General features: G+C 40.0%; 1 protein-coding gene across 8 annotated transcripts in view; it reads right to left on the reverse strand.

The window, feature by feature from the left end:
• The window catches only part of exoc6b (exocyst complex component 6B), a 139,903-nt gene that overhangs the window by 53,196 nt on the left and 58,833 nt on the right, over positions 1–27,874 (reverse strand). For 4 of the 8 annotated variants that reach the window (XM_036146664.1, XM_036146668.1, XM_036146665.1 and 1 more), the window contains exons 13-19: positions 26,215–26,312; positions 25,413–25,518; positions 25,193–25,302; positions 15,088–15,199; positions 14,007–14,141; positions 13,710–13,898; positions 7,187–7,216 (exon numbers count right to left, since the gene is read on the reverse strand). In XM_036146664.1, coding sequence (XP_036002557.1) covers positions 7,187–7,216; positions 13,710–13,898; positions 14,007–14,141; positions 15,088–15,199; positions 25,193–25,302; positions 25,413–25,518; positions 26,215–26,312 — 780 coding nt within the window. Of the gene's footprint in view, positions 1–710; positions 1,346–7,186; positions 7,217–13,709; positions 13,899–14,006; positions 14,142–15,087; positions 15,200–25,192; positions 25,303–25,412; positions 25,519–26,214; positions 26,313–27,874 lie in introns of those variants that run through there. The other 4 variants (XM_036146666.1, XM_036146667.1, XM_036146670.1 and 1 more) reach the window with 3 other exon arrangements.

The following is a 27,874-nucleotide window of genomic DNA, read 5'->3' on the forward strand; positions in this document are numbered from 1 at the left end:
AGGACGTATTGTGCTGTTCTGCTCTGTATAGAGGTGTAATAAAAACTATTGCTAGCAGAGCTATCTGCTCCTTTTTTTCCACAACATGACATGATTTCAATTATGCTACAAGGCTATTTGATTTATTTTTTATTCAACCTTTATTTAACCAGGATATAGTCCCATAAACCTCTTTTTCTAGGGAGTCCTGGCCAAGAAGCAGCAACAAATATACAAAAAGTTAGATAGCTTAAACAACAAACTACTGCAGTCTGATCCATTTTCCTCTCATAAATTAAGTTCTTTATGCTTGACTTGGACAGGATATGTACCACATTATATGTGGAGAATATTTTGAAGTTAAATTAGTAATTTTTTACATCACATTAATGCTCAGTCATTCAATCAACAAAACCAGCCAAATATTATATTTATGTTCAATTTATTGAACATAGGGGTTGGGAGGTATATTGATATTGAAAGACAGAATATCGATGTTAAATCGCTTTTAAAAACATCTGCATTAATCTTAGTATTGATTTTTATGCACAGCCCTAATTTTCACAGACGTGTGCATTTTTTAAGACTTTTGTATATAAATAACATTATTTCCCCAGATAAGGCTTCTCAAAACCATAACCACAACAAAAAGAAAAGATCTTTATCTCGATGTTTAGTCTAATAAACAAAACTTTTATTTAAATATCCCTTTAATCCCCAGAGATATTATAAACAAAAAATTAAGCAAGTATTAGAAGGAAGCAGCAAATTTCAAAGAGTTGAACTTTATTTCTAAACTGGGGGGAAAAACTGAACTCAAGCAGCATTTTTCAACAAACAGCTTCATAATAGTAATATTCCAGTATTTTACGGTAATGATCAGATTACAGCCTCTGTTCCCTTAAGACATTTCTACACCTGCTAAAAATAAACCAACAAAGACAAAAGCTTAAGCTGAAAATAACACCTCATTAAGTAAATGTACATTAAGTCATTTGCTTCCATATGACTTTTCACTTTATTCCAGAAGGCAGCTCAGCTTTTTGCTGTAGATTGCTGATTCTTTAAATCCATGGCATCTTAAAGAAGTCACTCCACAGCAGCAGGATTGTTTTCCATGAACTGAGGTCCACGTCAGGAAAGTGTCTGGACCACAGTTTCACCTCAAACCCAACACACGGCTCACGCGTGCGAGGCGCATACGTTTGGGGAAACGCAGACGCGCGACTGGACGGATATCCTCCAATCCCACGCCGGCCTCTGAACTCCCAACATGCACTGCGCACGGTCCCAGAGGTCGGAGATGACGGCGGGAGACAGAGCGTGAAATGAGCTAATTCTGTTTACATGGCCTGAACCTGGACGGCTGAAAGACAGGAACACAAAAGAACGTCTGACACAAACGCTGTCGCTTAGACCCGAGAACAGACGAGTGGTGACGGTTAGCCTGGAGGCAGGAGAGGAGGGAAGAGAGGAGAGGATGAACGTTTAGAGGGGAAAATGAAGAGATGGCAAAGGAGGCAAGTGAAGAGAAGAAAGGAGGGAAAGAGAAAGAGAGGAATAGAGGGATGGAAGAGAGAAAAGGAGGAAAGAAGAGGAAAGGAGGCAAGTGAAGAGAAGAAAAGGAGGGAAGAGAAATGGAAAAGAAGAGTAGAGAAAAGGAAAAGAGGAAAGGAGGGAAAGGAAGAGAAGAATAGAGGGATGGAAGAGAGGAAAGGAGGAAAGAAGAGAAAGGAAAGAAGAGGAGCGGAGAGAGGAAAGGAGGGAAGAAGAGAGGAAAGTAAAGAGAAGTGAAGAGGGAAGAGAGGAAAGGAGGAATGGAGGGAAGAGGAGAGAGGAAAGAAGATAAGTGAAGAGAGGAAAGGAGGGAAGTTTAGAGGGGAAAATGAAGAGATGGCAAAGGAGGCAAGTGAAGAGAAGAGAGGAGGGAAAGAAAGAGAGGAATAGATGGATGGAAGAGAGGAAAGGAGAAAAGGGAAGAGAGAAAAGGAAAAAAAGGAAAGGAGGGAAAGGAAGAGATTAATAGAGGGATGGAAGAGAGGAAAGGGAAGAGACAGGGAAGGAGGGATGTGAAGAGGAGAGAGAAAAGGGAAGAGGAGAGGAAATAAGAGAAGTGAAGAGATGAAAGAAGAGAAGTGAAGAGGGAAGAGAGGAAAGGAGGAATGGAGGGAAGAGGAGAGAGAAAAGATGATAAGTGAAGAAAGGAAAGAAGGGAAGAAGAGAGGAAAGAAGAGAAGGGAAGAAGAGAGGAAAGAAGAGAAGTGAAGAAGACAGGAAAGAAGAGAAGTGAAGAGAGGAAAGAAGAGAAGTGAAGAGAGGACAGGAGGGAAGAAGAGAGAGGAAAGGAGGGAAGTGAAGAGAAGTGAAGAGAGGAAAGAAGAGAAGTGAAGAGAGGACAGGAGGGAAGAAGAGAGAGGAAAAGAGGAAAGTGAAGAGGGAAGAGGAGAGAGCAAAGAAGAGAAATGAAGAGTGGAAAGAAGGGAAGAAGAGAGGAGAGAGGAAAGTGAAGAGGAGAGAGAGGAAAGAAGAGGAGTGAAGATAGGAAAGAAGAGGAGTGGAGAGAGGAAATGAGGAAAGAAGAGAGAGGAAAGGAGGGAAGTGGAATGATACTTAAACTAATTTGCAGCTGAAATATTGAAAAAACACCAACTTGTGAATCTTTCCTGAAAACTTTAACCGAAGTCGTCCGTCCAATCAAAAACTGAAGCTTGTGATGCTCAAAGTGTGACACTAATATTTTCTCACTTCTTTTAAACGACTAAAGAAATAAAGTGATTAGTCAAAGTGATTAGAATAAACAGATAAGTCAGCACGTCAAAGACGATTTAGAGCACAGATAAATAAAAGGAGAGAAAACAGTCAAAGACATGACAAGAAAAGGACCACAGGAGGAAAGACGGTCAGAAAATGTCCCAACCTGAGGAAACAATGTGAGCCACATGAACACAAGCAGAGCACTAATAAACACGAGAAGACATGAAAGCAGAAACAACAACATGTAATGGTTTCTCAGTTTCTTTGTAAATCAACCCACAACCCTGCATCTCTTCAGCGCTCCAACTAAACAGAGATTCATTAAAGCTCGTTAAAAGCTGCTCAGCTCGTAACGCCTGATGAGAGAAAACAAAGGAAGGAGGCGAGGTGACGAGGAAGAAAACATCTAAACTAGGAGCCTTCATATCTGTGATAATGTCAGCTTTTTATTGTAACCGTAGTAAGAAATCATCTAAATTAATCCTTTTTTAAAGCAACGCGGCAAAAAACAACGTCTTGTTGAAATTCCAGGTTTTTGAGACAATTAAAATTATTTTAAAACTTTTGAAACTTTATTGCAACATATGCAGTTCTATAGAAAATATAAAGATACACAGAGAACTACCCTTAAACTTCACTGAAGTTCCTTTTGATTCAGTTTCAGCATTTAGTCTTTAGTAGGACTTTGTTGGCATCCAACATCTGGACTTTTAGATGTCGCTGCTCCTGACTGATACCTTTGTAAAGTGAGAACATTTTGACCTTTTGTAACCTCTCCACATGCTTTAGCTGAATCCTACCAGGACAGTGAAACTTTATGTCTGGTTAATCAGATTCACTAGAACTGTGTGAAGCCCAAAAGACTGAACGCTGAAATTTAATCAAAAGTATATATAAAAAGAAAGCCTAAAAGGTGTGCACACCTATGCTGCCGGCTCATTGCCACCATTGTTTTAGGATATTAGAGTTGGAGAAATGTATCAAATCCTGCCATGAAACCAGGATGTAGTTGGATACAGTTAGGGTAAACAGGAAGTGTGCAGGAAGTGGCTATTTTACTTACTATTAAAATGATCTGGCCTAACTTTAAAAGTACAAAAACAGCATACCATAACCGTAGATTCCACCAGATCATAATTTTCAAACAAACAATATAAGTGAATTATGAAAATCTAGTCAAACAACAAAAACCTACATTTGTAAAAAAAATAAATAAATAAAAACAGATTTTACCTCAAAGACTGGAAAAAACAAAAGCCTAACTCACAGAGAAAAGGGGTTTCAGGCAGTCCAGCACCAGGAAAAAAAGCATTTGTATCGTTTATTTTGGGTGTTGCTGCTAAATCCGGCACATTGAGGAGGACTTTTACTGGATGCTTGTTATAGCTTCAGTACAACCAGCAAAAAAACAAGTGTTACATTTTTAGCTTTCTTGAAATTCCCCACCATTAGAGGCAGAGATAAGCAGAAAGCACTGCAAGACCATTTTAGCCATGCAAACACAGTTGACTCTGGGAGGAGAGCGTTTTCTTACATCTACTCTGAATCGCAGAAAAGTTTGACCTCAACAATCCGCATTTGAAAACATAAACCCATCAAGACATAAATAAGCCATTAAAAGGCTGAAAATCCAGAGTAGTCAGGTTTTACATGACAAACTTTAGCTTTAAACAACTGTGCAGAAAGCCTAATGAGGCCAAGCGTTCAGCTACACTGCAAAAAGAGAACTAAAAATAAGTAAAATTTCTTGAATGAATGTATTTGCCCTTGATTTGAGGAGCTAAATAAGACTATTTGCCAATGGAATGAGTATTTTTACCCCTAAAATAAGATAATTAGATATACTGCACTTGAAATAAGACGATGGAGATGAATTGTTCTCATTTTAAGTGCAAAAATCTTGTTCCATTGGCAAATAGTCCTATTTACCTGCTCAAATCAAGGAAAAATACCTTCATTTCAAGATATTTTTTTTTATTTTTACGTCTATTTTTGCAGTGTAGTCTCTTTGTTCGTTTAAAGAATCCGTCTTACTCCAGAATCTAAAAGCGCCTCAAACACACGAGCTTCAGTTTAATATGTGAAGCGTCAATATAATCAGTAACATAGAAGAAGAAAAAAAAAGATCCCAAAGACCAACCTGAACCCTGTTAGCATAATATAATCCCATGAAACTGAGCTTTAAGTGAATTTCCCAGCTGACAGCAGCTGACTTAAACTCCAGCCTTTCTAAATGGCAGAAACAGACCGAGGCAGCGGTGCGAGTCACATTTGCAATAACCCACTGTTTCGCCGCTCCTAGATGGGATTCGACATGGTGGAAAGGACCGGCCAAGGCGGCACGGCCAAAAGCCGAGGGGTCGGATTGCAGCAGACGGCATGACACTAGTGTTTTGGATCCGCTTTCGGGGTTCTTCCCGTCCAAATCTGCAGCGATGGGAGCAGGCCCTCGGCTGCAGGAGCTTGATGAGTTTTAGGACTGAGGATGGGACTCTGCTGACGAGAATGACAGCGAAGGGGAAAGCGGCTCCAGGTATTAATGTTGCAGAACCATAAATGGGTTTTGCATTCACGTTACCCAATATCCGGGGGAAATATTAGCCTCGAACACACGAGCGGAACACGAGCAAGCATTTTCACTTGGCTATCCGACCTTTCGAGGCACCAAAGGCGAAGACATCTTCAGAAGAGACGCCGGCGTTTTCAACCACTTCATCTCATTTGATTTAGACTGAAAACGTGGAAATTATTATAGATTCATTCCACACAGTGTTTATTTGGACGATTATTGCTTAAAGCCAATTTAAAAGTGAACTAATACATAAAACCCATTTGAAATAAAGCTTTTAATAGAGACACAATACAGCCATGTTATGACCTACACAAAGCTGGAGAAGCCGACTGATCAGGGACGGCTATATGTAAGCACATCCATGGAAAGTTGAGTGGAAGGAAAAAGTATGGTAGAATAAATGTGGATAAGGGAGATTGTGTGAGGGAGAAGAGTTGGAGCCACCACACAAAGTATCTAAGACTTGGGTTACAGCTGTTGAGTTCCTTGTTTTAAGCCCTTCCTGAACATCTGGACTGTTAGTCCAAAGTCCTCTATTCAGAAAAAAAGCTTGTATTTAGTTTAGAAATACAAGCGGCAGAGGTTCAGAATTTTGCTTGAAGTCCAGTGGGATGTTTCCACAGTCAGTGATGGTTTGGGCTGCCATGTCATCTGCTGGTGTTGGTTTTCTGGAGTCTACAGTCAGTGCCGCCGTCTACCAGGAAATGTTATAAAACAGCATGTTTCCTTCTGCACCCAAGCTGGACAGAGAAGCTCATTTCATTTTACAGCAGCACTCAGTGCCGGGCCACAACACCAAAAGGTGACAAAAGCTGGTCCTGTGCCTGATCTGAACCCCACAGAGAACCTACGGCGTATTGTCCAGAGGAGGATGAGAGACAGCAGAACCAACGATGCAGACGAGCTGAAGGCCGCCATCAAAGCAACCTGGGCTTCCTGAACACCTGAGCAGAACCGCAGGCTGATCTCCTCCACGCCACGCTGCACTGATGCAGTGATTCAAGGCCATTAGGCATCATTACGTTGCACTGCCAACGTTGCTGAACTTTTATAAATCAATTTATATTTGAAAGTAAACAACTGAACGTTTACTGCATGTTTGCACCATCATTATTTTGCACTGCCAACAATGAACTTTTAAAATGAATGCCTTTTTGCACCATTATTTTTGCACTACAAACATGGTGGAGCATTCTTCTGCACACTTTAAAAAAAAATGTTTTTCTCCTGCACTGTTACATTCTTATCACTGCTGCACTTTATATAATAGAGTTATTTTATTTCAATTACAATCTCATTACATTGTCGTAAGCTGTATGCAACGGTTTTGTATGCACTCTGTACATACAAAATGACAAAGTTTGTCTAAGTCTAACTAAAGGAACCCTGGGAGCACTGGGAGCAAAGACTTTTCAGTCATTTCTGGGTTAAAATCCTTTTTTATTGGTTTGATATAATAGTAATTTTTTCTAAAAATGAAGAATTTGAGGTTTTTATTCGCTGTAAGCAAAAACAATCAAAACTAGCAGGAATAAACTCTAACGACTATTAGTTTGAATTGAATTAATGAAATCAATTAACTTTTCAATGATCACAAATTCAATGATACCCGTTTGTGGAATTAAATAAACAAAATATGCAGATTTAAAACACAAACAGTTGCTTAAACTATCACTTAAGCACAACGTGAGCAGGTAAGCAGTTATGCTTTCTTTAAACCACATCAAAATCTCCAGGCAAACATGCATCACAGCATTTTCATCTCGCATGCTGGCTGTTGAACTCATGAGAAGTGAAGCTCCACGCCGAAGGGGTTAAACGGGTCAGTAAGGGGAACGCCACGGCACTTCTGCAAAAAAAAAAAAAAGCCCAGATACTCACCGGTAAGGTAGCGTGCTCTACCGGCGTCCCCTACGGTCAGAAACATATAGAAACATTACCTGCGCTGGAAAACCTCCAGGTTGAAATGTTTTCACTGGGAAAGTGAGACGGTAGAGCGGTACACTGGCTGCAGGGACACCGTTCCAGCTCACAGTCCTCAGAGACCAGGCTAATTCATTATGAAGCATCGCGGAGAAGAATTGACACAAAAGCTAAAAACAGCCGTCAGAAGGCGATTAGTGCACGGCAGAAAACCGATCAAGTAGCTCCTGAACCCTGAAACTTGGAGGCTGGCGAGTCCAAAATTCCCTTCTCGACTCTTACATGATCGCTTTTCGCCCCCGAGGCCTTTTCCCATTATCCTCATTCCGTGCCGATAATTTGAGCCTGGCTAAATCACGAGCGTTATTCTGCAGAGCCCAGCTCTGAGTGAAGCTAATAGCTCTTGGATGACGTCCGCAGAGACCCGAGCGCAGTGAAGATGCTGTGTGTGTGTGTTTACGGCGTCCGAAGCTGACGAAGACATCGGATCCTGGCTGAGGTTTATCTCGGTGCAGAGCTGCTTCTGGCTCTCAGCTCTGAAGACGCATCCAAAGCCATGCAAACACAACGTAAAGCCTGATTGTTGGGAGACTGGACCTCTCTCACCATGACCTATTATAGCGTAGCTATTTTTCTTGGTTAGTCGCTCTGGTGAGGCATGAATAGAAATATTTGGAGGATAAAGCGCTAATTTGTACATTTTAACACACAAACAGAATACATGAACAGTAGACAGCTTGTCCGTAAATTGAGGAACGATGGCGGGTATGAGGCGTCCACTATCAGGCGGGTTCACCCATGCGTCGGTAAAAAAAATAAATTAAAAATCTACTGTCAAGCAGCTTTGTTTTGGGTGAAATGTTTTGGGTGAAATGCTGAAGAGATTAAATTAAAAAACACCACCTGGAAAGTTAAATGTTGAGTTTAGCATCAAAGCAGTTTTAAATCAGCATTTTTGTCGGTTATGACTCTGCGATAACTCAACCCCCCCACCAATCCGCCCCTCCTCCATTTCCTGCCTAACAAATGTAATATAATGCACTGTTTAGATACTAAACACTTATGTTTGCTTTAATTCTGTGTTGAAAGTTGAACGCCTTCGTGAGACGGTGCGATATCTGGTGGAAGTAGGGCTGGGTGACATGGACCAAAAATGATGTCTCAATACTTTTAGGCTGAATGCCGATATACGATATTTATCTGGATTGGGAGTGGACAATAATTCAATACCAATTTATATCGCGATATAACTTTATTCAATAATATTTCTGATATTTCAATAGGGCTGTGCATAAAAATCGATACAAAGATTAATATCGATGTATCAATTTAATATCAATATTCTGGCTTTCAATAGCGATATACCTCCCAACCCCTAGGGGGCGTTATCACAGTGCGCCATTACTGTTCACAGCGAAGAACTGCAAGTGAGACGGATTTGCGGAATGGCCAACAGGATTTTAGAAGCTCCTTCGTCCCTAAAATCAGACTTTTGGGCGCATTTTTGGTTTCTATGATACGTTAAATGCATTGAACCAAATGCACTTTATTTTTCTGTTAATATGTCAGTGTTCAATAAATTGAACATAAATATAATATTTGGCTGATTTTGTTGATTGAATGACTAAACATTGATTTGAAAGTAATAAATATTGATAGAGTCAAATCAAATCAGGATGAGCTATATCGACAATCGTATTGCATCGTGAGCTATGTATAGAGAATCGTATCGAATCGGCTCTTCCTAGATGATACCCAGCCCCATATTTCAATATACATTAGTCAATGATTACGCCATATGCCACTTACTGACCTTCTGGGTTTCATGTAATTTTATGTTTTATCTTTTAAAACAAATATTTCAAGAATATTATACTGGAGGAGTTTTATAAAAATGGCAAAATAATTGTTATAATTTTGTACGGGCATATTTTGTGGGCATTTTTCAAAGTCTCTCTGAGGCTTTTATTTTGTTTGTATCGATATCCTAATTACACTGTATCGACCGACATGAAGAAATTTATCACGATATACGTTTTGGCCATATGGTCCAGCCCTAATCTTGATATGTTTTTTAGGAGCTTTGTTTGTATTGATATCCTAAAAGCTTCATACCAAATGTCTCACAGGCACATTTTTTAAACAAATATGAGAAACAGCTGAAAGATAACCTACTGGAATACATAAAAGCAGAATTTAACGCAACATAGACCATCTCTATATAAACCTTCTCATCTGATATCTTAGCTGACAGGTCTAACACCCAGTTTAATCTCAAAGGTTTGACACATGGAGCGTTCATAGATACCGTCTTGCATAACTAGGTTGCAACAAGTCGAGTTGCTTTTCCGTCATCTGCAACTATTCTTCTCCTCTGACATCAAAAAGTCATTTTTTGTCCAGAACAGCTGCCGCTCACAGGATATTTTCTCATTTCCAGACCATTCTCTGCAAACCTGAACAATGGTTTTGTTTGGTAATTGTTGCTGATCAGCACTTTCAGGAATATCCAGACCAGCCTGTCTGGCTCCAACAACCATGATGAAGTTATTCTGATGGGAAGCTTGAGCTTCAGCAAAGGTCATCTGCACCGATGTGCTGCCATGTGATTGGCTGAGTTGAAAAGGTGTAATAAATTCTCCGGTGAGTGTAGATCAAACTTTAAAGTAACTTAGGATAATAAAATGGTTTATTTCTGTAACTCCTGGCTCTTATAACCGGTCTACAGCCTCTTCACAGGAGCCGTTTCCAGCACATTTATAAGTAACTCGGCTCGTTCGCATTGCCGGACTTTATCGGAGCGGGGTCATGCCACCCAGCGTTTTAGATCCATAGCATCTGATCTACTTAAGAGGCCTCACGCCACATTTGGGTCCGCGTTAAAGCATGTGTGATGGGGTCATGCCCGGGGCTGTGGGACGGGGGTGGCGGGGGGGAGAGGGAGGGTGTGAAGGAAAAGCTGATTAGATGTGCTGCAAAACACTTTGCTCCAGCGCCGTCTGTGTGTGGCCTTGTGACCCGGCTGGTCCAAATCTGGGCGCCTAATCACCTTAAAGCTGATCAGTGTGTGTTTTTGCATCATATGAATCTGTTCATGACCTTTGATCAAAACAGAGCGGAAAGAAACGGTCTGAGTGTTTGACTTTGTCCTTGAGAGAAATTAACTCTCTGATCAACCTGCAGATACAAACAGCCCTGTGTTATTTTTTTTCTCTAGGAGGGCACCGATATGAAGGTTTGGGCCAACACCAACATCCAATTATATATATATATATATATATATATATATATATATATATATATATATATATATATATATATATATATATATATCTTTCTGACCCCTTTCAGTGCAGTGAAGAAACAACCACACCACTGACTTTGCTTCTCTGCTTCAGTTAAACAACCCACAATCCTTTGGGGCAATCCATAATCACTATAGGGCTCGACGAAATGGCTTTTTTATACCAAATCCGATTTATCAATTTTCTTTTTCCCTCCTTTTCGTTTCACAAAAAAAATTATTTTAAAAACTTGCTTTTATGGTCAAGCATTTCGTCTGGGAGTGGATCTTAATTCAAAGAGCAACTAAATCCAAGCTGTGAGACATGCTTACACTACAAAAAGGGAACTAAAAGTAAGTAAAATTTTCTTAAAATTAGTATATTTTTCCTTGATTTGAGCAGCTAAATAAGACTATTTGCCAATGGAATGAGAATTTCCACCCCTAAAATAGGATAGTTAGATATTCTGCACTTGAAATAAGATGATAGAGATGAATTGTTCTTATTTTAAGTGCAAAAATCTTATTCCATTGGCAGATAGAATGATTTATCAGCTTGAATCAAAGAAAAATACACTACTTTCAAGAGGATTTTACCTACTTTTAGTTCCCTTTTTGCAGTGTAAAAAGCAAGATGGCGTCCCTGCGATTGTAAAGAATGAAAATATAACTAAATGTTTGCTGCTAATGGTTTTACACAATGAGCTAAGAACATTTGAGTAACTTCATAATAACTTAAAAATTTACTGACCTAAAGAAAAAGTCAGTAAATTAAAGTGTATCATTATGGTAAAGAAAAGTTTTGTCTTTACAATATTTTGACAACACGCTTTCTAAAAGATATAGTCAGCTTTGCATGCTATTCTCTTCATGGAAGCCCAATGAGTGCATTTGAGAATTAAAATCCAGATTTTCCAAAAATGTAATCTTAAAAAAAATTGTAAATTCGACTTAATCGATTAAATCGATTTATCGGCCAGTCCTATTATCACATGACCAAACGGATACCACATGGTCAAACCCCCTCCCCTCCTGAAAAACACACACAAACAGCAACAAAATTAAATTAAATACCGATTCTTCATCTCGGACATTTTATCTGAAACGTAATTAATCATAAAAACTGATCAACTGTGCCCGGTTGAAGGCTTGAAATTGGCATATTTACCACAATAAAGACTGCATTAGGAATTTCAAATCTTATAAAACGGCAAAGGTCACAACTAGCTCATCCTAAAAATAACAAAATTAGAGCAGCGGCCTTTTATGTAAAAGCACCGTTGCAGTCGGATACCTTAATGAGCTTTTAGGCATTCTGATTTACTGGGATTTAATTATTTCCTGGCTGCACTGTAAAACACGCTCCACACGCTGTAAAACGTTGCACTGCGGCGTCCTGACTGAGTGTAAGGTGATTACAGCTGGGGCTTTAGTGTCAATGGCCTGAGCCTGTGGATAATCCGGGGCTGCTGACCCGACCGGCTCACCCTTTAATGATCTCAGCGCGCCCCATGTTAACGATCTAATCTGTAACGAGCCGACACTAACGAACTTAAGCAGATTGTGCAGCCCTGTGATGCGTTACGCTGACACGATGAGGCGCTTTCAAAGCAAACAGCACAACACCTCAGCGGTTATCGTCTATTCTTCAAAAGCATCGTGTCCCAAAGGCTTGAGACAAGTTTTTTTTTTATATGCCTTTTATTCCTAAATTGCTGGAAAAATGTATTTTTCTTCAGTATTGAAGTACTGAAAGTTATCAATCTGGCTTTAAAAAACTGAAATTTAACTTTACATTTTTATATACTGTATGTTTTAGTTTTCAGGGGGCCAGTTTATTGCCTTAGACTTCAGTGCTGTCTTTGATGCATTGGTCCATAGCTTTATTGGATGAGAATCGACATCCCAATATCAGTACATGCAAAAGTGCAGACGTCAGGAACTGCTTGAGTTAATTATTTGGTGGGATGTTAGATTTCAGATGTCTAGCCGTCACATCTAATGTCTCATATATTTGCCCAGTTAGATGGTTTTCAAACTGCCCTTGATGCTCACTGCAGATGTATGTGTCCAGTGGAGGAGGTGCTGAAGTGCATAGGGAGGATATTTTGGAAGGGTAAAGAAAGAAAAGCGTCAAAAGAACATTGGTTAAGTTTAAGAAATATTGCCATTCCAGTTTCCAGCAGTGGTATCTCAGTGAAAAAGTTTCATGATTGCGTGTGCCTCTAGATTGAAGAGCACACACTGCAGTTCTTTAAATGTTTATATTCAGATCATGTCTTTAACCCGCCTCTCTTATGGTGTCCTTCAGAGATCCGTTCTTAGACATGCACTTCTCTCATTTTATACGAACCGTTCAGTTTCTGTTTTGGTCTTTTTGTTAAACATAGCTTTAGATTTGTTGCTATGCAGATGATGTAGAGATTTACTTTGCACTTAACTGTGACGCCCTCAATGATTCTGAAAGCCCTTTTGGATAGTATGGAAGATGATAAAGCGCAGATTAAACAAAACCTTTAAGAGAAAATTTAAATCCTATGTTTGAAACATCCAAAACCTGGGAGAGATTCTGGATGATTTTGTTAAACCATAGCAAATAGAAGATGCTTAGCAAAAAATTTCCCGCAACAGCCACAATGAGGCGGTTTCTTTCAGGGAAAATGTAATCCACGTCTTGATGTTGCGCCTCAGAGATGTTTATTTTTAAACACGTTTCTGACATTTTTAGGTTCCTTTAGAGGTTCAAGAAAAAACTGAGAAAAGAGAACTAAAAGTAAGTTTTATTGGAATTAGTCTACTTGTCCTTGATTTGAGCAGCAATTTTAAATGATCTGCCAATGGAATAAGATTTTTGCACTTAAACTAGACAAAATTCGTCTCCATCTTATTTCAAGTGCAATAAATCTAATTATCTTATTTTAGGGTTCAAAATACTCATTCCACTGACAGATAATTTTATTTACCTGCTCAGATTAAGGACTCATTTTACTTACTTTTTGTTCCCTTTTTGCTGTGAATGAATAATAAAAGCACACAGAACTACAGATCAAGACCACTTTAAAGTAAAAAAAAACAAAAAAACATACATCTGGTGGCTTGGAAGTTGAATATCAAGGTTTTAAAAGCAATTAAAACATCCCATACATGTATAATAGCTGTTTTACTGCTGTAAACGAACAGCTGTGAGTGGGTACTTACAGGCAGGTTGGTGAAGACGCTGAAGGTGCTCTTCAGAAACGTGATCAGGTCAACCAGGTAGTCGCTGGTCGCTAGATTCCCGCTAGCCTGGGCGGGCGACATCCACTCGTAATCAGCCAGCTGCAGGAACTGGTCGATCTTGGCGTTCAGGCTGGTGTAGATCTCTGCCTCGGCAGCATGACGGGCGTCCTGCATCGGGACGGCGGGGGGAGTTTTAAAGCAGAAATTACAACCGACATGACAGCAAGAAAACAAGGAAGAAAGGAAAACCAGATGATGAAAGACGAGCGAGCTCACCTTAAATGTCGAGGTCCCGTACAGCTTGGTGGCGTTCGCCGTGTCGGGGGGAACGTTTGTGATGTTGGATATGAACTCCTCCAGGAAATGGCAACTCTGCTCCAGGTGGGTGGTGTTGATGATCACCTGCACCAACTATACAGACAGACACACCGCAGTCAGGCACTTTTTACATGGATTAAAAACAACATCTTCTTATTGAGACGTTTAAACAAATCTGGGTTAAAATGACTCCTTTGACCAGGGCTCTGCAACCTGTGGCTCCAGAGCCGCTTGAGGCTCTTTACACCTTCAGCTTTGGCTCTTTAAAACTTAGACCAAAAATGCAGGGTGATAAAATTGGTCAATGTTTCTAAATGTAAAGGTAATTTAAAATTGCTAGCTTAAGGATGCATTATTTTTGCAATATATGCATAACATGTCCAGAAAGAAAGAAACTAATGGTGTATAGAATATTTTACTATAGATAAATGAAGTATCTTTTTGTCAATATGTTGCAAACAACATAATTTTGATGCCATTTGCTATAAAAATGAAGAAAATGTATTAAACCTAAACATAAAAATACTGTCGGTTAAATAAAAAAAACTGTTAACCTTTAATTAAAAAAAAAATTAAACAAGTTACACTATAAAAAAAGCTCTTGTTTCAAAGAGATGTGTAACTTTTGTGGCTCTAAACAAAATTTGTTTAGCTGGACCGAGGGCAAAAATGGCTCTGCGGGTTGTAAAGGTTGCTGACCCCTGCCTTTGACCATGCATGAGCCTGAGAGAAAAACAACAGCACAGCTCCACAAGCAGGCGGGTCAGGAACATTGTGTTACTTAAGAAACGGAAAGAGAAACTTTGCATTTTAAAGATTATAATAAAGCCCAGTCAAACTAGCCATCATATCCTGGTACTAGTCTATTTTTGGAAAGGTGGAAAAAGTCAAATTTCTCCCTATATATTGGGTGGGAATTATGTGTTTTCCAAATTTAAAAGGTCAGAAATTATGGGAAAAACAAAAAACTCTCCATCTTAAGAGCGAAAATCAGACCAATTATCGTTATTACGTAAATCCCAGTCTGGTATTTCTTTACCTCTGCCAGGCCCACATTCTTCTTCTTGATGGCGTACTGCAGACAGTTACTCAGGGTTCTGGTCAACAGCAGATTCGTCGACTTGCGGATCATGTCGTCTATCTCCGTGGAACTGAAGACAAAGACACGTGTGAGGTTACAGCGTCTTGCAATGTTTTTGCACAACTTACAATTTTAAGTAAGTTAACCACAAACCCCTCTGCATTTGATTCAGATTTTATGCGATAGACGTTAGCTAAAACTTTTATTCAATATCTGCTCAGATTAGATGTACATCACATTTTTAAATTCTTGTTACAGACTGAACTGAATGTAGAGTAGCTCTGGACTTTGACTTTGAATGTGCCCCAATGTGATCCAAATCATTTTACTCTTGTTCTGGCTGTATGTTTCGAGACATTTTCCTGCCCGAAGATGGACCTCTGCCGCTGAACTTTGCAGCCTCCAACACGTTTTCAACCAGGATTTAACTTTTTTTTTTGTTTTAGCTCCATCCATTTTCCCCCATCAACCCTTCCCAGGCTCTTACCACCATCATGTTTCACCACAGGGATGATGTGTTCAGGGAGATGTCAAGTGTTGGCTTTCTTTCATGCGCTACACTTTGCACGTACTTTGAGCGACAGGGTTTCGTTTTGGTCTCATCAGAGCAGAGCAGCTTCTCCTACATGTTTGCTGCGGCCTCTATATGGCTTGTGGCTAGGGTTGCAGACAAATAATCGACTTGCAATTGTTGATTAATGGTTAATTAGATTAAAGTTTGTTCCTTCCAATTAGCTGATAATGACTGCTTAGAACTTCTTTCAGTGTTATAGTATGGTTACCATCTAGAAGAAACCGCTTTCAGTCCCTCTAAAGTTGAGCCACAGTGCAATAACAAGAGAAAAAATGAATGGCGCCGGCAACATTAAGCGGTCCAAATAGAGACCGGTGTGGGATTACTTTTGTGCTGTTTAATGACAAGGAGGCAAAATGCTCTTAAAGCGGTTTTGTTTTTTAAATACAAACACTCAACAAGCTCCTTAAGTTGTCAGAAAAATAGCTGCATTCAGCCAAGCTGCCTGGCGGAGCAGAGTCAACATGTCAACCAAACTCATTGATGTGATCAGAAGGCAAGGATGTGATGACAGAAAAGCGGGGGGCATTACGAAAATAATTGTAACATCATAGAAAATGACATGATGCCAAAAGCATGGTTGATTGTGTGGGCTTTTGTGAGGATTATTAGAGTTATATTCTATTCAAGTAATAACACACAAGTAGATTGGTCCAATTAAGGGACTGACGCTTGGACAGGATTTTATTTCAAAGTATCAGAGTAAAAAGGGTTGAATATAAATGCAGGTTGTTGTTGTTTTTTTAGTTGGACGCTATCAGTTTCCTTTTCCTTCACAATTATGTGCTGCTTTGTGTTGGTTTATTAGATAAAAACCTAATGAATTCAATTAAAGTTTGTTGTGGTTATATGACAAAAATGGGGAGAAGTTCAAGTGCTTTTGAAGGGGTTGAAAATTCATGAGCATGGAGAAGAGCAACACATCTAACTCTGCGTCTTAATGCCAGCAAAAACAGTTTAAGTGAATTTCTCCATTAGTGAATGTCTCCGTTTGGAAAAAAAAAAAAAAAAAAAAAAGTCTAAATGTCAGCCAACCTCAATAACATGTTTTAATCTGTCAGACTCATTAAAAAGTTCAACACCTTCTTAAATCTCCTGATAAGACCGTAAAGTTTCAACAAACTGATCTCCACTGATGTAAAAAGTGATTCGCAAAATAAGCCCGTCATCTTTTACTGAAGAAAGTTTTCTTACATGATTTTAATAGTCGGTAAATTACCAACTTTCCACAGCCAGCCCGGCAAAACCCTGAGACGAGCTCCGGTTACCTAATAAAGAAAGTTCATGGCAGAAACGCAGAACGGCTCAACAGAATGACTGACATGCTATCCCGTTTGTTTTGTTTGAAATGAGCCCGATGTTTGGTGAGGAAACTCAGACAAATTTCTGCACAGTGTTACCGGGGAGTCCGGTAACGTTTTGCATGGCAGCAAGTCCCCCTGGCAAGAGGTTTAATAACAGGTTCCTGGAAGAATCAAACTGTGCAACAAATGCACAAGAAGTTAGAGGGATCCATGTAAAAGGTCTGAAGAGGTGAAAGACACACAGATAATCAGCAGAAAAGAACAGGATCAGTTTCTCCCACTGAGAAATGATGAATAATCTGTGTTTAGTTGGGGAGTTTTTTTTATTCTCCGTCTCCGACTCCAGAACCCTGCGGGTAACACACACAGACTCATTCCAACCAAATCAGTAAATTGTCTGCGCTTGGAATTCAACCTAAACACACACAGACGCATGCAGCTTTGCCTGAGGGAGAACCAGCGCTGGAATCCTAAACTCCGTCCGTTTCCAAAAAAGCTCAAGAATCCAAAAAACGTTCAGACAACTCAGGGGGGCATCTTTTTTTTTTTCTTCTTCCCCCTTTCTAAATTCCTGGACCGGCAGAAGTGCCGAGTGGACAGAAATCATGTGTGCGGAGAGTGGCAAAAAGTCAAAGCATCCCAGTGAACTCTGTGGGTGTACAAATATAGACCCACCGCAGGGTTCAGCTTGAATTTCATTGTATTTATGCTGCCATCAGTCACAATAAGCAGCTGGCGGTCGGCTCTTTCAGAGGGAGGCCAGACGACTTCGACGCAGACATGTTAACAACGCACTGAGGGATGCATGCAGGAAAAGCATCCAAGCAACTAAAGCAGTTATCAGCAACGGTAACAGCTTGACAAAAAAAAAAAAAAAACCCTACTCCATCCTCGCATATCTACATCCTTTACTTTTAGTCATTCGACAATTATGAATTATAAGAAAACCAAAATTTTAAGGCGTTCCTCAAGGCTTTATTCTGTGGTCAATTTTTTTCCACATCTTTATTCTCTTATGTATCGGTTAATTAAACAACTTTATATGTCTCTTGTCACTTCAGTCACTCAATCAGACATGGGTTTAAATTTTTTGTTTTCACACAGAAATACAGAAAAGCCAGGAGTCAAAAATGTATGACGAGAGATCGGAGCACAATTTATGTAGTAAAACGCTAACTTTTTTTTTATGAATGCCACTATACAGACATATCAACTTACCTTTATATCTACAGTAATGTGAAAAGCTCATACACCATATTAGTTTCTTTATATTGCACTGTGTAGCAGACAGATTTACTTGTTATAGTAAAAAAGTGGTATTCATCAATAGCTCGTCAGGCTTCCTAAAAGTCTTTCTTTAAACTTTTGATCTTGTACTTCAGACTGGTCCATGTCAGAGCATGCTTAAAAGTATTGGAAAAATTAACAAAGGACAATAGAACAACTGTAAAGTGAAAAATGATAATTATAAAGGCTGATTGGTTAATTTACCAGTCCGAAGGGCCTGGGCCGCGGACTGGTACGAGTCCGTGGGTCATTTGATAAGGGGACACAAAGAAATAATAAATCACTAGCGTTATTTCTGTTTTATTTCTTATCAGAGTTTGCGCAACGTTTCATTTTGAAAAACCACCAGGTTCTCTCCATCTATCTATGATTCACTCTTGCAGGTCAAAGACGTGATGAGTTACTGCTATACTTAAACTCACAAGCTTGCAAAATGAGTAAAAAAACAAACGTCTTTGCAAAGAGAAAAATCCCCAGTGAGAGAGAAGAAAAGCCAAAGTCTTCCAAGAAAAAGAAAGCTGCATGTCATACTATGAATCCTACTTAAAATATGGATTTATCACAACATATATCCAAAAAAGTGAACATAGTGTATACTGAAAGATAAATGGACTGAATTTATATAGATAGCTTTTCTAATCATAGCGACCAATTCAAGAGTTTTACACTAGAGCCACATTCATATGAATGCAGACCGGCAGACAACTTGCGGTTAAATGCCTTGCCCAGGACATTTGACTGGAGGAAGCTGGCATTGAACCAACAACCTCCCGATTGCAGGACAACTACTATACCCACCAAGTCACAGTCGCCCAAAGCGTGTATTTAAAGGCCATTTTGCAAGATGACGAAGGCGTCTGCAGCCCCTTAAGGGTTCTACATTAAAACACATGTTAGGTTTAAAAATGACTCAAATCCACCTTTGTTTACTTTAATTATGAATGTTAGTTCCTACATTTCTAAGCCTCCACCAAGAGAAACTTGGATGTTTTGGCAGTCAGGCTGCTTATGAGCAACAGCGAGCTAGTCTTCACTTTGAGCAGTGTGGCCAAACAAGCATGGACTCTCTCAGCAACACCCGGCTCCACGTTCACAGCTCCACACATCCACACGTTCACACCCACGGCTGTCTGCCACCGGGCATCAGAGCCGCGGCTCTCGTTTTCGCCATCTAAAATTTTTCCACAAATTACTGGAGGGATTACACAAAGCAAACCTCTGTCGAAAAGTGCAGCTTATTTCCGTCTAAGTTACGAGTTGCTTTCCCTCCCACAGGTTTTCATGTCTTCCCCACCTCATCACCTTTTTCTTCCAGAACAATCACACAGCTTTATCGCCAAAGCTCCGGCCGAACTAACATCCAGCTCTCTGTCAAGACCCAAAAGTATGTCTTTACTAACCAGTTCTGTGCAATAAAACCAAACACAAATGTCTATCTCACCTCCATAATACAATTTTTTGCAGATAAACTGCTTAAACTGGGAAAGTTTTTACATTTTCATGTGAACTTTTTTGTAGTTCTGCAACATTTGTGTTAAAAGGGCTGGCTTTTTAAGGTAGAATGGTGGCTATTGCAGTTGAATTTTAATACTAGTCCAAAAAGGTACTTGTATTTATCACTGGTATGTGCTTTCATCCTCATAGCCCTGCGTTCGGATTTAAAACCATCTCAATCAAGCACGCACCCGTAGCAAGTCTGACTCAGGAGTCGGACTCGTGAGCATTGGGATTGATTGATGGAGTTTAGCGTTTCTGCTTTGATCGTTAGCCCATAGTAGCAATGATGCTAACAACACTTTCACTCAGAATCACTGAGAAAATAAACCTATTCTGCCCTCCACTGCCTCTGCAGCGCCGTCTTCAGGCATTGCTGAGTCAGCGTTAAAAAAACCTCCACTTCAAAAAGACTGAACCGAGGTAAACTAACAAGTGTCGACCTGATCACTCTTCATGTTTTAACATGTCACTGTCCCTGGTCCTGACCACAGCCCCGCCCCTCAGGGTCTATAGGCAACGCCCATTTTGGTGGCATTTCTCAGATTTTGCTTGGGGGAGGGGTTATGCTTTTACATCGGGGTGAGTGCTACTATATAAAACATTCCCTAAAGGCGGTTAAACGTCTAACATGAAGTAGATGACTTTTCATCTTCACCTTGATTAGAAACTGAGATTAGACCTGCTGTGCAATCCAATTACACTCGCTAGTCCTAATTTGGTAGTTTCTAATTGGAAATATTATGTGTAATGATCATTAAGTTGGAAATCCAACTTGTAAAGATAAGTAGATCATCGATCCCAGCCTCAAACTCCTCAACAGTCCCCATCAGTGGCAGCTGGTGTTAAAATAGATCTGTCCACAATCGATCATTCATTTATTTATATAGCTCTTAATACATCCACAAAAACGAAATTAGTATTCAACAACAACACGGATCTATAAAAAAAACATAAGATATAATTTTATAACTTCCTGTTTCCCTGGGGTATAAATATGGTGACACAAAAACACAAAAAGGTCCGTTTCTCTTAGGCATTCTCCAAAAAAGGAAAAGAACATGCTACTTAAGCAAAGCAGAAGAGTTTTGATCTCCTTAAGTGTGAAATTAAATAAAAAGAAGGCCAAAATCAGAAATCCTACTTATTCAAATGTCCTTATATCTACAGTGACCCAAACAATTATAGTTCAAAACAAGTGGAGATAAAAGCTAGCTAAAGACCTGGGTTTACCGATGGGGAGCTGAAATGATTTAGCATATTGGGTGAAGCACTAGAACATCATTCCTACTGGGTGTGCCAATAATTACGGAGGGCGCTGTAGATGCATGGCTTGCTTCTTTCCGCCTAATTACAAACGTGAGCAGAGGTCGAGACCAGAGGTCAGGGATATCGATGACCATAATCCGGCTGCATCGTCCCATCTGCTTCCGCTGCTGCGAGCCGCCGCGTGTTTGAAGTCGGCAGGAAGGCGTGCCGCCGTCGTAACCAGATAGCGGGGTGTGGACGACTGTAGAAATCAAGCGAGCTCAAAGAGTGGTGGGGTCATTACTCTGATTGAGGGCAGCAATCTTTCCTGTCTGGTCAGCGAGAGACTAGAAAAAGGTTTTGACTTGTAGATTCACCGACATGTTCATCTTCCAGCCAGTTTCTTTGAATCCGTTGCAGCGGTTGTTTCCTTTTAATTACAAGCCAAAGACTAATCACTCGTCCTGCCGTTTCTGCTCCTCCTCTTTGACCGCATCTCTCGTCCGGTTCTCCTTTCAAAGCACAGAACCGGCTGAGAGATGCAACCTACTTATTTAATTCCTATTGACCAAATCAGAGCTCGACCGCCAATGGCCTTCTTCAAACGTTTTAAGGCTGCGTTACGTTTCTTTCTGTTTCCCAGCAGATCTGCATGTTGTTCAGTCAACTTCAATCAATCATCACCAGTATCACACACTGGAGGTCTCTTAAATAGGATGAAACATTTACATTTTTCACAGACAAGAAAAAATAATATACCGACCCATTTTCTAAAAGCTCACGTTTTTTTCCCTCCCGTTTCTTTTTTTTTTACAGTAACAGCTGACAGACTTTTAAAATGCTTTTTCAGTTCTTTTTCACATTTAAAATCATTCATTTGTGTCTATATAAAGTGGAGCTACGATGCTTTGGTCTGAATTTCTTGTTATTGTTTTACTCCTGTTCTGAGATCCGTCTGAGAGCAACTCGTTTAGTCTCTAAATCTAAAGAAGGCCCTTCACACCCTGCCTCACCGTCACATTGCAGAGAAACCCACTCAGCCCCATTTGGCCATTTTTATATTATGCTGGGGGACGTGTAAGGAGTTGTGTGGGTTGATACACCCAACAACCAAACATTTTCACTTATCCACTTGTAGCTTTGGCTGAACTGGGCTGCTATAGGGGATGTGAAGAAGTCAGGGCTGATAACGCTCATGTTTTTTTGTTTTAGTCTGGCCATCTAGCCCTTTTTCACAAACTCTGGGTTTTCTTGTCTGTATAACCTCTGTAGCTCAACACCATGGGTAGTTCCTCATATATATGGGTAAATACGTCTACTTTATGAAAGCCACGTTGGCAGCAAGTAAGAAGACCATAAAAAATGTTGCCTTCAAACGGTAACGTCCTACAACTGGGCTCTTTATTAACATAATCAAACATCTTCATGTCCTAATGACTAGATACATAATGATAGAGCCAATGACTATCTTCATCCTACCAGAATGACAGACAATTAATGACTCTTACCAGCTTGGTACAAGCGCAGATATAAAACCCGAATGGTGCTATGGTAACTCCCATAACCTCTTGTTCTGTGGATTGTTGTGTGCTCATACTTTTCATGTAATCAAAGTGTCAAAAGTGAACATTTATAAAAGTTAAATTAAAATAATGGAACAAAATCCTGCAGGAAGTACAAATATGGAGAGAGAAGAACTTTTGCAAAGTTATTATCCCTGATACGTCATTCTGCTCATTTGAAAAATTAGGAAAAGCATTTGTCCGAAAATTAAAGGTGTAGAGATCCACGACTCACTAGAAGGTGCGTTTAAAACGTCCTCCAAAAAGCAACTTCAAAAAGAGTCCAAGAACAGTTTGGAGTATTTTCCAGCTTGATGGAGCGCCACAGCACAAAGCAAACTAGATAATAATAAGCTCCAACACTAGAACATTAAAGATTCAGAGAGCATGTGGTCAGAGGCCAACAAACTGTGATCATCTCAAAGCACTAATAGGACAGGAACTGGTCAGGATTTAGCTCAGACACTGAATGGACTGCCTATGTTATTAGGAAAAGAGGCCCACAGTGTAAAAGCCAACCTTGGGATAAGCGTGACCCGATAGATTTTGAAATGACTTGGACCTGTTGAACAGTTTGTCTTTCAAAATTACCACAGAAACATGTAAAAAAGCATTTACTAGGAAGTCAGTGGCAAACAGGAAGCTGGACTGCTCGCCGTCTCAATCTGGGAATCAGGTGATTTTCTGTTCACTAGAAAAATATTTGAACAAATATTGAGACATGGAAAGCACCGGACCCTGTTACACAACCAAACTAAGAGTTTACTGTGCTGCTAGCGGACCCAGCGTGAGCTCATGAGTTGCAGCGGATGAGGTGGACAGCAACCAGCATCAGACGACATAATTCAACATAGCGACACAGACGAGTCTGGCTGATAAAACGGCGACAAAATTAACCGTCTTCTATTACAAAAAGGGAGATCACAGTTTGGTTTTAAACATCATGTTTGATTGTTTGTTTTTGTTTATCTTTTTTTTCCCTTGACTTATATGGACCGTAGGTTTTGACCCTGATGTGTATTTGAAATTCAGGTAACGGTGTTTTGCTGGACACTACAGATTTTGTATTAGACTTGGCTGTGCTGAATTGTTGTTGTTTGTCTTGTTTCTAAAAGACAATAAAGTATTGTTTAAAAAAAAAAAAAAAAAAATTAACCGTCTTTTAAGAAGGTGTAGAATGTTAAAATGTGCCAACGTAGTGCTGTACTCCACAAACATGAACATCTTGAGTGTGTGTTGTTTTAAATTACTAAAAACAAGTAAAAGAGAGAATCTTTCAGCTTTGAGGACCTCTTTACTTCTAAACATCCTCACAACAATATGAAATCAGTCTATGAAAGATGAGGGAATTATTACCGATATCTACACAGGCCCTCAATTCAAAAAGGTTCAACCATCCCTTTAATAAGTGGACGGGTCAGAATTGTCCTGATCTTGACGCTTTGGACCAAGGGGTCAGCAACATTTAAAGCCCTTTAAGCTATTTCTGCCTCCGAGGTCGCTAAAATAATATCTGCCTAGAAGTGTACAAACTACAGGGCCTGTGAGAAAAAAGATAAACTTGTTCAACTACATGAACAAGATTTTCCTCTGGAAATCCGAAAAAATTGTTGATGATTGCAGCTGTGTAGAACGGCTCCTATTGACTTTGCTTGGAAAGAGCGGAGAACTGTTGTCGGTGCTCCGCTTTTCCACGTCGCAGGATGTGATGTCAGACGGCCATTACTACCCAAATATGGACAGTAATGGCCGCCCCCATACACAGTGATCCAGACGACAATTTATGTTTTTATTTTCTTATTGATTAAAGATAAGTTCATTAATTAACCACAAACGTATTAGTTTTAGTTATAGCTAATGGTCCCCTGATTTTTCCTTGTTGACCGGACTTCCCCTTTAATTTAATATTCTTAAACATAAAATTTAATGTATGCATGGGTTTTCGTACAAAGAAAAGCTTTAAACTTTAAAAATAAAAAATTAAAATAAAAAAACAATATCTAGTTTTCAATACTTTGGAAAACGAATGAAGACTGAAATAAAAGGCAGATTTGCAGCCTTTTGAAAGACCTTAGAGAAAAAAACAAAATCCTTGCCCCCTTGTTTATGTCTGTCGTAGAAACAGAGGAAAACCTGCATAAATAAGGTAATTATTAAAACTATCCACCCTTTTGCACCTATGTTAACCAGCATTGCTCGTTTCTATATGTGTCGTGGTCATAGCTAGCAGGAGTTACTATGACAGGCAGAAAAGCCACAGGTTGCAGAGCCCTGCTTTAGACACAATGGCTTAGTGACTGTAAATGACTGTAGTCATGTGGTGACATAAATGTAAAGTTGTGTGTCTTTAGCATAAATATATGAGTTGGAGGGGAAACAGAGATACTGAATAAAAGTGGTCTGAGAATGGAGCCTTGAGGAACCCCACACATCCAAAAATGGCAGCCAGTCGTGAGTTTTAGATTTTGTTTTACTTATTTTATTTAAATGCTGTCTGGTGACCTCGATAAAGGCCACAATTAACCATTCAAGTCCACTAATAAGTTCCTTTATCACAGGGAACTGGAGGAGAAGCACGGGTTTGTAACATGTACCTGAGATGAAGGTCTTCAGAGTATTTCAGGCAGGCGTAGATGAACTCTTTGATCTGGCAGTAGGCTTTTGGTACAAACTCAGAGAAGGGAAGCTTCTTGGGGAAAGGAAGCTAAAAAGACACAAATTGAATTTGACTTTAGCCTTAAGGTTCACCTGCTGTGGTTTTTTGACCTAGTTTGAAATCCCCAGCAACTTAAGTCTGTTCTGGTTGGCGCCTACCTTTTCCAGTTCAGGGTCTTGCAGGGGAAACTGGGAAGTGTACTGTCTGTATTCCTGCTCTGTTGAAACTGGGATTGGACTGAAGTTGTCCTGGTCCAGAATCTGCCTGGAAAAAAAAAGAAAAAAAAAAAAGAAATGGACAGAAATCCCAGGTAAATATTTTCAGATTTACTTTTAAGCTCCTATAAAGGCCACCATCAGCCAGCTCTCTCTCTCCTTTTCCTCAGAAACAGCCAACACATCCCACAGGGGGTCATTCTGATGCTGGAGATTTTCTTACCACCTTCCCTTCAGTCAACACCCCCCCCACTTCTTTCTGGCGCTCCGGCGCTCGGACGTTCCAGCGTTCCATGGAGAGGCCGTGAACCGGAGAGGTCTCTCCCCCCCCCCCCACACCAACAATACAACACAACATTCCTGCGGCTTCCCGAGTGCTTGTGCGTGAACGAGAACGAGGGAGGAAGGAGCGAGGGAATGCGTGTTTGTTTGTCCGCTCTCGCTGCTCCGGGTCCCAGTGATGTCACGGGACAAAAGGGACGGCGAAACAATGGGCCCCAAAAACACACACTCACCCGCCCCGAGTCCTGAAAGGCTACTACCCTTTCTGTTCCGGACGCGTTTTCAAACACTTCCTCCCTACGGCTGCTTGTAAAACCTCAACCCCAGGCTGAGGCTGATCTGCCAAACACACCCTCGTTGTTTGAGAACGTCTAAAACGGCCTTGGCCTTCCCTCGTGAACCTTCGGGTAACCACGATACAGAGCTCCAGCTTTAACAGAGGCGGCTTCCTGCTGATTCTTACCTGAAGGTGACGTTCCACCTCTTGAGCAGGATCTCGCCGTACTGCTCCCTTATTTCCAGCAGCATGTCGAACAGCTGGGACACGGGGAAACCATAACCCTGCACATCAGGACGAGAAAACGACGTCAAGGACGGGGCAAAAACGGGCACAGACAGCAGCGGCTAACTACCAGGAACTAAAGATTTTTATTTTGAGTCCATAGATGCTGAAAATCTATGCATGCAAAAATCGGTTTTGGTTTTTCCAGAATCTAAAATCTTGTTTTCCAACTGGATTTGAAGTTTACACTGTTGGAATGTTGTTCACAACAACATTAGACACCTACCAGACCTCACTGCATCAATATCACGATGGATTACAGCACCCTAACCTAACTAGTTGGTTAGATAAGCTGTGGGAGGAACCACATATGGTCCGTCTCAATAAACACGGATATCAATGAAAAGTTCATTTATTTCAGTAATTCAACCCATAAAGTTAAACTATTAATTATCTAGACTGATTTAAAACAGTGAGATATTTCCAGTTGTGAGTTCTGTTAACTTTTATTATAACTAACAGCTCATGAAAATTAAATTACAAGACTAATTTAAGGGAAAAATTGATTTTTTAATGAAGCAATTTGATGTTATACCCGACACAATGATAAGTGGTCCAGCAGACAGTCCTGTTCAACAAGGTAAGCCTCGAAACATCTTTGCTAAAGACCAGGATGTTCAGAAAGCTTTATCCAAAGACACTAATGGAAAGTTGAGTGGAAGGAAGAACGATTTAGTTTGCCCGCTCTGAGTTAGACAGCTGTACCCTAAACCAGGGGTCACCAACCTTTTTGAAACTGAGAGCTACTTTATTGCCGTTGTGTCATACGAAGGGCTACCAGTACCGACCATTGAACTAGAAGACTCAGAGTTCACCTTAAATTTATGTAAAATAAACACATTTTTCATGCTTTGTTACGGATATTGTCATTTTTAAATCTCTATAAACACAAGTGTGAATAAAAACAGGAAGCATAACGGAATAAATTAAAGTTTTAGAGTCAGCTCACTGGTGGATTGTGCTTTTTTTTTTTTTTTTTTTTTTAGAACAGGCTCATAGGGCCCTACATGTGGTCCTCGGGGGCCACTTGGTGCCCGCAGGCCTCATGTTGGTGACCCCTGGCATATTTACCAACATGAATCTTCTGACTGAAAGAGTATGAACGTTGTGGAGTGGCCGATCTAAAGGCTTAACTTCTTATGATGGAGAATCTGTGAAGAGGGCCAAACATCAGGGTAGGGAGGCCTTCCTAAAGGCAAAAGACTTGCATAATTTAAGGCTCACTCCTTGAATTATGCATAAATCTGGTTAGAAATGACAGAGAGAAATCGAACATGCAATTTATAATCAAGTTTAAAAAAAAAAAAGGATGTTTTATTTGTTTCCCCTTTAAAAACTGACACTCCATTTAATTTTATTATCAGGGGTATGAATACTTTTAGGCTGTACCTGCTGGTGTAATTAGTGAAGCTCTCAGGAGAAGAGCTTTTATTGGTAGATCAACAGGCCAGTATTATTTTTGTCTTTCTGATTGTTGAGCTGTCTAAAAAACGTCTCAGTGACTTTTAAGACTGAACAAAAATGAAAATGAGAGCTGAGTTTTACAGAATTTTCTTTTTTA

Source organism: Fundulus heteroclitus, chromosome 14, assembly GCF_011125445.2.
Source record: "Fundulus heteroclitus isolate FHET01 chromosome 14, MU-UCD_Fhet_4.1, whole genome shotgun sequence".
In the NCBI taxonomy this organism is placed as follows: Eukaryota; Metazoa; Chordata; class Actinopteri; order Cyprinodontiformes; family Fundulidae; genus Fundulus; species Fundulus heteroclitus.